Source organism: Nannospalax galili, unplaced genomic scaffold (genome assembly GCF_000622305.1).
Source record: "Nannospalax galili isolate Female #2095 unplaced genomic scaffold, S.galili_v1.0 scaffold430, whole genome shotgun sequence".
In the NCBI taxonomy this organism is placed as follows: domain Eukaryota; kingdom Metazoa; phylum Chordata; class Mammalia; order Rodentia; family Spalacidae; genus Nannospalax; species Nannospalax galili.
The window spans coordinates 1,476,470-1,489,077 of NW_008328607.1; the positions used below are offsets into that span (position 1 = coordinate 1,476,470).

At 44.8% G+C, this 12,608-nt stretch overlaps 1 protein-coding gene and 1 non-coding gene across 2 annotated transcripts; both read right to left on the bottom strand.

Annotated features, from left to right (window-relative positions):
* Positions 1-3,379: 3,379 nt before the first annotated feature.
* Tpt1 (tumor protein, translationally-controlled 1) lies at positions 3,380-6,432 on the bottom strand. Its single transcript, XM_008827730.2, has 6 exons — positions 6,241-6,432; positions 5,974-6,047; positions 5,380-5,570; positions 4,925-5,030; positions 4,249-4,365; positions 3,380-3,586 (listed from the first exon to the last, which is right to left on the bottom strand). The coding sequence occupies exons 1-6, from the start codon at positions 6,266-6,268 to the stop codon at positions 3,584-3,586; spliced, it is 519 nt and encodes a 172-aa protein (XP_008825952.1). The 5' UTR covers positions 6,269-6,432; the 3' UTR covers positions 3,380-3,583.
* Positions 3,652-3,781, bottom strand: LOC115069344. The gene has a single exon (XR_003848622.1). It is a non-coding gene; the product is annotated as a small nucleolar RNA SNORA31 (small nucleolar RNA).
* Positions 6,433-12,608: the final 6,176 nt, after the last annotated feature.

A 12,608-nucleotide genomic window follows, 5' to 3' on the forward strand; every position in this document is an offset into this window, starting at 1 on the left:
GTGAAGGAATTAGAATGGAGACACTGCTGTAGAACAGTGTGGTGCCCCCTCGGCTGAACAGAGAACCATCAGGGGGCAGTCTACTTTTTTCAACAATCACTTCTTGGGTCTCCACACACCATAGGCACAGTTCCTGGATTCAGGTTTCAGGATACAGGATCAGTAAAGGGGACTCCCCGAACAGAACATATAAAGTGACACATTCTCCTTCGGAGTCTGCTTCAGATAGCAGGACCCAGAGATGAGACCATTTTAACTGAATTTTTGTCTCTTTACAACTACATGAATAAAGGGGAGAATACATATCTTTAAAAAAAAAAAATCCTATGATTCAAATGAGTCATTCACAGAGTAGAAACACAGGTACATGTATTCAGGTGCTATATTTCATAGGTCACGTGCTGCAAATATACTGCTCTTTCCCCTCATTAAAGACAGTCTCACTGTATAGCACAGGCTAGCCTCAAACTTGTGATCCTCCTGCCTTCACCTCATCAGTGCTGAGATTATAGGTGTGGGCCCAAACTGTTATTCTCACTACCTAATAACTGCTGCAACAATCCAAATAGCTGTGAGGTTTACCAATGGCAGTCCTTATCTTACCAGATGTTTGCAGTGGGTAACCTTGTTGACCTGCTTCTACTTAAAATACTGAAATCCTTTTCTCCTGTAACCTCCATCAAGTCATACCCTAATTCTTCTACCTTTGGGACAGTTCTTAATCACCTTTGATTCCTTCCCCCAAAGGTCAAGCCCTAGATTACAGGACTGTCTCCAGTGTTAAGGCTTCAAGCTTCCTATTATCTATACTGATTCTCTAGCTTGGATTAGAAATCTGTCTCCCTGCCCCGGAATTCCCTCTGTAGATCAGGTTGGCCTTGATCTTGGGAGATCTGCCTCCTGTCTCTGCCTCCCAAGTGCTGAGATTAAAGGTGTGAGCTACCACACCCAGCCTCTATGTTTGGTTTTTTGAGACAGGGTCTCTCTGTAGCCAGAGCTGGCCTGGAACCATGTAGATCCAACAGACCTCGAAGTCTTGTATTTTTATAACCCAGGCTTGTGATCCTGCCTCTGCATTCCAAGTACTGGGATTATAGAAATGTGCCATTACAAACCTGTCCAATTCACTTGAGTAAAGAATTAGTATTGGGAACCTGTCCAAAACCAAACTCAAATCTCCCTTCAACCTGCTCACCCATTAGCATCCTTGTTCTAGAGGTTCAGGCCCAAACACTTGGCATCACCTTCATTCTCACCTAATACACTAGCACAGCCTAGTGTCTCCCTTTCTACTTCCTGCCACCTTACTGCTATCACCACCATCTCGTCACCTATCCAGAAGCCCAAATGATTTCTTGAAAAATTTAAGTGAGATCACTTGACTGTGCAACTGCTTTTCTACCTTAAGTCATTCTTTTAGTCTTCTGGGGTCATCTTGTTTCCAAAACATGTCCAAGGACATTTTACATGGTGCACATCTCTTGGCCTGAATGGCTGTGCCCCCCGATAGCCACCCTTTCGAATCCATCTTCAAATAGCTTTTATAATCAACACCACTTTCAAGTATCTCCTGTTCCATTGTTCTCCACACATGCAAAGCCCAGGGCTCACAAGCTACATGTGAACAATCTAGCTCAGTATCAAAGGCAAAATGGCACCTCACCCTGTCTATAAGATAGCTTGGGCTATAAGACTGTCTCAAAAAAAGTAACAACCCCCTCCCCCTAAAACCCAAGGATTGGAAACATGTTGGTGCTGTTTTCTAGGCAGTGTACAAAGCCCTAATTTCCAGGGCCAAATAAAAGTAGGCATAGTGGTACATACCTATTACTCCAGCAGGTAGTAGAGGAAGATTAACAACTCAAAGTCACCCTTACCTACATGAGTTTGTGGCCAGCCTAGGCTACATATGAACCTGTCTCAAAAAATTTTTTTAGCACTATGGGCTGGAGGCCAGGCATGGTGGCTCATCCATGCCTTTAATCCCAGAGGCAGATGGATCTCTGTGACTTCAAGGCTAGCCTGGTCTACACAGCAAGTTCCAAGCCAGCTGGGGCCACAGGGAGACCGTCTCAAAAAAAAAAAAAAAAAAACCAAAAAAACACACCCCCACACCCCGAAACTATACGCTGGAAAGATGGCTCAACAAAGAGCAGAGTACTCTTGCAGAGGTCCCAGCCTTCATGTGGGTAGCTCATAGCCACTTCCATGTAAATACACACAGAACTTTAAATCTTTTTTTAAAGTCCAGACTATACCTGTATGAACACCACAGACTATTTCTTTTTAAGAATTTGGAGCTGTGGAGCCAAGCTGCCTCCTTTACAAAGCCTTCACTCTATTTGCTTTCACTTTTTCAGAGCTAGCTCAAAAATGGGTTTCAGGTTACTTCAAGATCCTTCCAAATCAGGTCTATACTGGTTTTTACAGCCTAACAATGGCTTAAAACATTATACTGCAAGGTGTGTGTGTAGGGGGGATCCTAGATCACAACAGCACTTTCCACTTCATTTCTGTCATTCATCACAAGTGCCCAGTATTTGGGCTTCACCAGCCACTGGATAGCACTGGCAACTCCCTTAAACTTAGGACATTTTGAACTTCAGAACAGATACTGGATTCATGTTCAAATGAACAGAATTGTCACTGGCTTTTCAGCTTCTTTTGAAGCCACATAATTAACCAGGTAAGAGTGCTAAGGGAGTCTCAATACTTCTCATTATCAACTCAAAGCTACTGACATTCTAATTTCGTCCTTTGAAGTATGTATGGGCTGGCATTCTTCCTAAAGGCTGCCTTACAGTCATCTTATGACCAGTAGGCCCAACTGCCTGACAAGTCTTTCACCTTTGCAGTGGGAATTCAAACCATAATTCAACATAGCAGTATTCCAACAAACTGGACGAATGTCTCACATCCCATAAGGTATTCTTCTCATCTTTTCTCCAATCATTTCAAAATGACCATCACCTCATGGCCCGCTCCAAAATGTTTCCATACAACTCTAGGGGCCTGTAGGCCTGTTTGCCAACCCCACCTTCATCCCAGGAGACTTGGCTCTACTTGTTAAATAAGCTGATAATACTTTGTTCCAACTGAGTTGGTCTTTTTATTCTTTTGGTAATTGCTTCCACTGCAGGTGTTGAAATGCAGGAGGTTCCACTTCAATGACACTGCCATGATCATGGGCCTTCCCTTTACTGCCACTCAGAACATAACTGATTCTTGCTCTTTCATACTCCAGTCTCTTAGTTTCCACTGCAGCAGCACTGAAGACAGTCTTAGCTTTCAAGTGGTGCTCTACCACCAGGTTCTAGCTTCTCACCAGCAACTAAAGAACAGATTTAAGCATAATGTTAAACTAAGAGGCAGTCTCAAATGAATTCAAATGCACTTTATTTTTAGACAACCTACACGACATGTTTTTCTTAAAAAACAATGCTTCCACTCCAAATAAATCACGGTCAAAATAAAAGAGCTCAAGATGACATCAGTCCCATTTGTCTTAAGTCCTGGTGTTGTATGGATGACAAGCAGCAGCCAATTGTGATGACAAGGTGACAGATCCAAATTGTCCAATTTGTTACTGTAAAACAAGGAGACTGCATTAAGATCTTTTCCCATTTTGCATAGGCAACTTTTGTATTACATAAATGTACTCCCCAATTCAATCTGGACAGCCACAAAGACAGACAGAAAGCGCAGGGAGTATTTTCTTTTGCATCCTAGTGCAAACCTGAAGAACAACCACAAATTGTTCAAGGTCTATCAGTGGATGCAGATATCTCTACTAAGTCAGAGGTACTTGCCAAAGTCTAACCTGCAAAATTCCAACTTAGCACTGCATCAAGGAATACCCAGACACTGCCTGAACACCCTCTTTGGACAAGTAATCCTGTACTATCAGGTCTGAACTTGTCCTCTCACTACCTTTCAGTACAGCCCTAAGCTTATCTCCTACCTAATTTACATGGAAGCCTACAAAAGCTGGGACCTTTGTTTTGTACAGCCTCCAAATGGTCCTTGCAAAACAGACATTCATTCTTCCTAAAATTCACTCAGTTTTCATCTGTTCCGCTCCTAAGCTATTTATTAGAGGCTAACAATCCTCTTAAGGATAAAATCCTCTCAAAGATAAAGTCTATCTCACTAGTTAAAAGGTTGTACAACCATGTCAACTATTAGCAGGCAAAGAATCACATGCAAAATATATCCATGTCTACATTAGAAATTTCAACACATACTTACACATTTTTCCATTTCTAAACCATCCTTAAAGAAAATCATATATGGAGTCACACCATCCTCACGGTAGTCCAGGAGAGCAACCATGCCATCTGGATTCATGTTTTCACCAATAAAAAACTTAAGAAACAACAAATACCCAGAATTAGGCTATCACATATATGCAGAGATGTACTATATCAAAGCAGACTATAAAAGGGAGATTCAGAACTGTTCCAGAACAAGGCACTTTGGCTGACTCAGAAACGCCATAAAATTCCAAACCCTAGATGACTGTTCAGATAGAAGTACTGGGGACATGGAGCCAACAGTAAATATTCAGCCAAAATACGCCTGAAAAGTACAAAGCTCTGGAGAGCCAGTGAGCTGTCAGAAGCTCTTCAAAAGCAGGGCTGAAAAACACTAATGTATCAGGAAGTCAGAATACCGAAAGACTTCTCAGAAGCACACAAAGTCAGGAAGGTCTGACAAGTGTCAATTGAGAAGCCAGTGGGAATGACTTCAATAAAAACAAAACACGAATCCATTGGAACCAGAACACAGGCTACTTACTTTCTACACCTGGACTATAAGCAGGGTCTCTGAATCACAGCCATAATTTAATTACAGAACAATGATAAAGAAACCCATCTTTTGTTCCTGAGGTTAAGGTCATATAACCTTTCAAGTCTATAGTTACCTGGTAGTTATTGAAATTTGCAAGGATGTGCTTGATTTGTTCTGCAGCCCCAGTCATAAAGGGCTTTACTCTGTCTGGTTTCTGTTCTTCAAGTTTGCCTTTGAGTCTAAAAAAAGTAATTTTTAAACAGGCCATTAAAGTATTGAACTTTGAGCAAAATCCTTTTTCAGGAAGCACAAAGACTTCAAGCCCCAAGAGCAAAAGAAAAATCCTGTATTATGCAAAAGGGCAACTAGCTGTTAGCAGAAATAAGAACACAGGGACATTTCTAGAAACGTTTAATTCCAAACATATTAACTGTTTTCAAGGTACTGTCTCTTTTTTTAAGGTCAAAACAGGACTGCTTAACCCAGTATGCTCACTACTGAAAAGCAACCACCCTTACATAATAAAAGGCCCTGCCACAGGTATCAGTCTAAGACCTTAGACACCGTCAGCCTGTTCTTGTCACTTACGATTTCATGTAATCTTTGATGTACTTCTTGTAGGCCTCTTTTGTGAAGCTAGTTTCCTGTAAGTGATGGTTCATAACAATGTCAACACCGGTGACTACTGTGCTTTCGGTTCCTTCGCCCTCCGGGCCTTCAGCGGAAGCATTTCCACCAATGAGCGAGTCATCGATGCTACCCTCTGTCCTGCTGACCATCTACATTAAGAAAACGTAATTCAGTTGCAAAAGAAAAACCACTTCTAAAATGCCTTTTACACCCCACCAACGATGTCAATTTCCTAAAACTGCTTATCTCAACAAGAACTGCTGGGAAGCTGGTTCGAGTTACTGGCTCTCTTGTCTGGCTACGGGTTAAGTGAGGACAGTACAAACATATCCTCCAACAGAGACAGTGTGTCCCGGATCGCTCGGAGGGAGGACAGGCGCCGAGTTCACGGACCTATTTATTTCCAGGCTCGGCTCCGCCTCCACTTTTCTAGAAAAACCCAAGGCCGGAAGGAGCGTGTCCTCCGCCTGGAGGCGGCTGGGAGGATTGCACCAGCCCGGGCGGGGAGCCGCAACCCGAGCCAGCTGGCCGGCCTTCCCCACGGCGGCTCACCTTGCCCTCCACCTCGAGGCACAGCCCGTTCGCGATCTCCCGGATCTTGTAGATGTCGGAGAACAGCTCGTCACCTATTTGGGGGACAGAGAGCAGCGGGTCACCCGGCAATGGCCCGCCATTTACCGCGCCCGCCGGCCGGCTGGGCGCACGCGGCGGCTCCTGAATCAGGCTCGGCGCTCGCGACCTAGGCACGCGCCCCGGCCCTCGACCTCTCCGAGCCCACCCGCATCCGGGCCCGCGGGAGACACTACGACCGCAACTCACGGCTGATGATGTCCCGGTAGATGATCATGACGGTGGCTGGGTACAGCGGCGCTGGCCTCGGAGCTCCGAACGAGCGCGGTGCAGCCGAAGCAGCGCTCAAGGGGAGGGGGGAGCGGGCGGAAAAGGCCGACTGGGGCGCTCCCCAACCTCATATAGAGGGCACGTCCCTTACGTCATCGCCCGCTGCGTCTCCGGAAGTACCGTAAGCGGTGACGTGGCACGCAGAGGCGCGGGGGCGTGGTCGTGATGGGCCGGAGGGCGGGGGAGGCGAGCTTCCGGGTCTTGGCGCGGACACAATGCTCACTTGCGCTGTGGTGCGCCCGCAGCTGGAGGGCGTCGGGCAACGGGAGCCCGAGCCCAGGGCCTGCTGGGAGACGTGCGCGCCTGCTGAGCCCGCCCCTGGCCCGCCACTCTATGCCACGGGGGTGGTACCGCGCGTGGGTGAGGGCCCCCCCCCCCAGCCTGGCTAACTCCCGCCCCAGCTCAGCATAGCTCATGTTCCCTCCCCTTTCTAGGAAGATGTCGGCCGAATAGGATACGTCGAGGGGGTAAGGGGCACGACACGACACGACCACGGCCCGGGCTGGTATCTGCTCTCCATCCAGCTCGCCTGTGGTCTTGAAGCCCTTTGTTAGATGTTGTGTATAGCCACTTTAAAGTGAAATAGGAATTTTTTGGTTTTTGAGACAAGGTCTCCCTGTAGCCCCAGGTTGGCCTGGAACTCCCTGTGTAGATCAGACTGGCCTCTATCTCACAGAGATCCTTGAGTGCTGGGTTAAAACTTAACTCTTTTTTTTTGGGGGGGGGGGGTCTTTTTGAGACAGGGTCTCCCAGTAGCCCCAGCTGGCGTTGAACTCACTAGACCAGGCTGTCCTTGAATTCACGGAGACCTTCCAGAGTGCAGAGAGTAAAGGCATGTGCCACCACACCCAGCTGAATCTGATTCTTAAGTGGACTTAGCTTTTATCTAAGACTCTATCACAGTGCTTTTTCATTTTCGTTTTGTCCATTTTTTTGTTGCTAGGTCTCATTCTGTAGGCCGGGATGGCCTGGAACTCACTGTGTAACCCACCGTGGCTTCTGCCATTCTCCCTGTCTTTCTGCCTGTCTCCTAATGCAGGGTTGCATGAGCCTCCATGCTCAGCCACAGCGCTTTTAAAATAAGTGTTGAGAAAACAAATTTTGTGAATAGTGAATAGTTTTATTAAAAGTGAAATGAAGAGCTGAGTGTGGTGGTGCCACAAATTTGTAATCTCTGGGATTGGGAGGTGGAGACAGAATCAGGAGTTCAAGGTCATCCAAAGCTACATAACAAATTAGAGGCCAATCTGAAATCCTGTCTCAAAACACAGACAAAAAAACCTCAACGGCAAAAATAATGGAATAGTGAACAGGATTCTGTGAACCCTTTTCTTGTTCTGAGTTGCCTGACTCAGGAATTTTTCTTTGTTCAAATAAACTCTTGTTTTATGAGACAGAGTCTCAATACACAGTGAGCTGTGTATCCCTGGCTGGTCCAGAATTCATTATGTAGATCAGATTGACCTCAAATTTATAGAGATCCATCTGACTCTGCCTCCCAAATGCTTGGATTAAAGGTGTGGACCATCATGCACAGCTCAAATAAAAAAGTAGAATATAAATCGTAAATGCCTTGCATGAATTTGAGATATTAGAAACTGTCATATGTTGATAAATGCATAAAAGATAAATTCAAAATTAAAAAAGAATTAAATACAATTTTAGGGGCTGGGGAGATGTCTCAGCAGTTAAGAGCACTGACTGTTCTTGCAGAAGACCCAGGTTTGATTCCCAGCACTCATGTGGCAGTTAACAACTATGCATAACTCCAGTTCCAGGGACTCCAGTGCCCTCTTCTGACCTTCACAGCACTGCGTGCCATGGGTGCACTTACACACAGGCAGGCAGTACACTCATACACATAAGATAATAATTTAAAAAATTTAAATACAGTGATATAAGCGTGGTGGAGCATGCTTTTAATCCCAGCACTTAGGCAGAGGCAGGGCGGATCTCTGTGAGTTCGAGGCCAGCCTGGTCTACATAGTGAGTTCTAGGCCAGCTGGGGCTACAGGGAGACCCTGTCTCAAAAAGACCAAATATTCACAGTAAAAGTGAATATTTATTTATTTATTGCAGTGTTGTGGTCTAGCCCAGGGTTTTGCACATGCTAGGCAAGGACTTCTACCAGAATTGTAGTCTAGCAGTCAGTGGGGCTGTAGTCTAATGATCAGTGTGTTATGGAAAGCAGGAAGTCAAGAGACCAAGCATTTACTCACAGAGTTGGAGAACTCTATTTATACCAGCAGACCCAGAGGAGCTAATGCTCTGAAGTTCTGGACCCTGAGTTACAGAAATCCACAAGTTTGTAGGTTTCCCTGAATCATACCTTAACTGCTACAACATTGGTAGATTCAAATAACAATGGCCTATGTTTTTAAATTTATTTTTGGAGCCAGGACCTTACTGTGTAACTCTGGCTGGCCTCAAACGCACAGAGATCCACCTGTCTCTGCTTCCCAATTGCTGATACTAAAGGCATGCACCATGACACCTAGCTAGAATTTTAATCTGCAGGTAATGCCAGTTTGCAGCCAAGTTGAGAGTGTCACTAATAAGAAGAGAACATTTCCTAAACAGTCACCAAGAGAAGCAATTTGGTGCTCTTTAAAGTTCGATTGCCTCACAGAGAAAGCCACTAAGTTGACATCTGCAGGGGGTTTGGTGGTTGGGCACAGGGGATATGACACTGACAGAGGTATGATAGCCTGATTTTCCCTGAGCAGAAAATTGCTTAATGGCCAACTTTTGGAGAGAGAGTCAACCAAGGGAGCTGCAAAGAAGGCTGTGACTGAAAATACTTAACTCTTTTCTCTCCCTTTTAAAAAGAAACAACTAATTATCTACAAAAATAAAAGGCCTAGGGTTTGGAGAGGTAGCTCAGTTGGTAACAATGAGGACCTGAGCTCAGATAGCCACATAAAAGCCAGGTGTGACTGCATATATCTGTAATCCCAGCTTTGGGGGTGAGGGACAAAGGCCAGCCAAGCTAACTGAAACTGAACTCTGGTTTTAGTGAGAGACCCTGCCTCAAAAAATAAGATGGACTGCAATTTAAGACATCCAATGTTGACCTCTGGCCTCCACAACTGCATGCATCAGTGAGTGCCCCCCCAAATTAATGAATTAATAAAAGGCATATACTTGTCTTAAATTGGTGCTTTCTCCATAGGCCATTTCCAACCATGTTAAAATTACATCCTCTAGCTGGGCGTGGTGGTGCATGCCTTTAATCCCAGCAGAGGCAGGTAGATCTCTGTGAGTTGAGGCCAGCCTGGTCTCCATAGCTAGGTCCTGGCTAGCTGGGGCTACAGGGAGACCCTGTCTCAAAAAAAAAAAAAAAAAAAAAAATTACATCTTGTGATTAAAAAAAAAAAAAAATACAATCTCTTGCCTCCTCTCGGAGTCCCCTGAGGAAAATGTTTCTCCCTAACATTTTCTTGGAGCACATCATTAATCCACATCCTCTTATTTTAGTGTCTGTTTCCCCTCACAATGGCTTAAGAGCCAGGGAGGCAGAGACTCTTTATCTTGCTCACAGCTGTGTCCCAGTGCCTGAAGCAGTGCCTCATAGAAAGCCTGTAAGTAACTTCAGTGAGCTTGAGACCAGGACTAATAACAGCAAGTGGTATCGGATCTGGCCACATTCCAGCCCAGAAGCTCCGTGAGGTTATTCCATTTGTGCAATCCGAGTTTCTGAATTCTTTTACGGCCTGCACCTTGGGTTTCTGCAGTGCAGTGTCTGAAAAATAAAGCTGCAAGAGCAGCAGTGAGTGTAGAATAGAGTTCTCTCTCGAACCAGGGGAAGTGCTGGACTGGAGAGATGGATGACTCAGTGCAGGATGCTCCAGCAGAGAACCCAGGTTCGGTTCCCATGTAGGTACATGGTGGCTAACATCCAGTGCCTTCTTTTGACCTCTGCTGGCATTGAACACAGGTGCACTTATGTACTTGCCTGAAAAACACTCCTACATATAAACAATAATAACTTTAAAAGCAAGTTGCAGAGCAGCAAGGCCTGTATGGTATCCATTTAAAACACAATTGCACATAATTAAAATCAACATATGGGCCAGATACCATGTTGCACACCTTTATTCCCAGCACTCAGGAAGCAGAGACAGGAGAACCTGTGAGCTCAAGACCAGCCTGGTCTCCATAGTAAGTTCCAGGCCAGCCTGAGCTAACAAGCAAGCAGACATGGCAAACGTACATGTATCTTTGAAAGTACACCCAAGAGCTTAGGAAGGCATGCGTTGGTCAGACAACAATGGCTCGATTGGGGAAAAGTGAGTGAAGGAGGGAAACCTCACTGCTAATTATAATGCCTAGATTAAATTTGTTCAGTGCTCTTTGCAAATTTATATTTTAAAACATCCTTTCCCCTTTGATACCAAACAATAATGCAAATAAAAATGGAGACGTATATATATTATGTGTAGACAGTCTATTAAGGAAAATTCACTGAAATAAGACCTTTCAAGAGTGAAGGGAGTTTCATATCTAAATAGTACAGCTGGGAGGTAGTGGATTTACTAATGTGAACGTGTGCTCATGTGAATAAACTAGCACAATTTTGATCTTGAAAACTGACTCAAATTGTTTTGCAAAAAATGACAGCAAGTCCTTGTAAGGGAGCAGTTAGGAAGGGATGGTTGAATGCTTGTCAACTGGCTGCAGAAGAAAGATAGCTTATCTTCTGCCTTCCACTCTCAGAGCATACTGGTGTGGGAATTAGAATGGCAAAACTAACTCCATTTTGTTCTAGCTGCCTTTTTACTTTACCCTGTGTTTTTGCCCAGCCATTCCCACTGCAGCCAGCCAGGCAGAACATCTCATGCAGGTAGTTTCAGGAAGTATATTGTTTCTACAATACTGGGAAACAAGTAACCAAGTAGCATGTCCAGATAGCACATCCTCCCTCCCAGGTCTACCTGCATCACCATGGAGCCCATTGTTCTACAATTCTGAGAAACTTGTTTTTTCCTAGTTGAAACTTTTTGTTAACCAAAAACCTCTTTGTTAATTGACCTGCCTTTGGTCTGGTGTAACTATGATGACCTGATATAACTAGCTTATTGACTTTGCCCCTGGCATGATGTACTTGTGGTTTTAAACTTTATAAGCCCTACTTCCCTGCTTCTCCTAGGGTCAAGAGTTCTTTTGGGCATTAGTCCCCTTTCTGGCCGCTGGCTATTAATAAAGGACTCCTAATTCATACATCACTATGTGGCAGTCCTCTGTGCCTCTTGCTCAGTATTACACATATAATGTGGAGAATTTATGAATTTCCTTTCATTACTCTCTGTCTTACCTGGTAGCAGCTCTTGCTTCTGTAGAGCATGACTTCCTTCAAAAATTAATGAGGGGGTTGTGTGTGGTGGCGCATGCCTTTAATCCCAGCACTAGGGAGGCAGATCTCTGAGTTTGAGGCCAGCCTGGTCTACATAGTGAGTTCCAGGCCCGCTGGGAGACCCTGTCTCAAAAAGTGTGGAGACCATCCACATCCGCATTCGGCCATGTTCCGCATTTGGCAAAAATTTGAATGAGATACTAAGAGGAAGCCAGAAATATGCAAATTAGGTGTCATTAAGTTTTACACAATCAGTAGATGTGGGCTCTAAGTTTAAGTAAGAACTTCTAGCGACCAAAGCAAAGGAAAAATCTAATTAGTTATTAATCACCATCAGAGCTGGACTTGGTACTCAGGCTGGTAGTCCTAGCTACTCTTAAAGCTGAGGCAGGAGGATCTCAAGTTTGAGGTGACGCTGTGCCTGAAGACCCTGCCTCAAGAAGTTTTTAAAAAGTTTCGATCTGAGGGGCTGGAGAGATGGCTCAGAGGTTAAGAGCACTGACTGCTCTTGCAGAGAACCCGGGTTCGATTCCCAGCACCCACATGGCGGCTATGAAACCATCCTTAACTCCAGTTCCAGGGCAATCCGAAACCCTCTTCTGACCTCCGCGGCACAGCACAACACAGGTGCACTCACATACGTGCAGGCAATACACTCATACACATAAAATAAAAATAATAATAAAATATTTGGGGCTGGAGAGATGGCTCAGAGGTCAAGAGCACTGGCTGCTCTTGCAGAAGACCCAGGTTCGAATCCCAGCACCCACATGTTGGCTAACAACTGTATAACTCCAATTCCAGGGGATCTGATACCCTCTTGTGACCTCTGTGGGCACTGCACAACATGGGTGCACTTACATACATGCAGGCAATATACTCATACACAAAAAATAAAAAAAAAATAAAGAAAATATAAAAATAAAGTATTTAA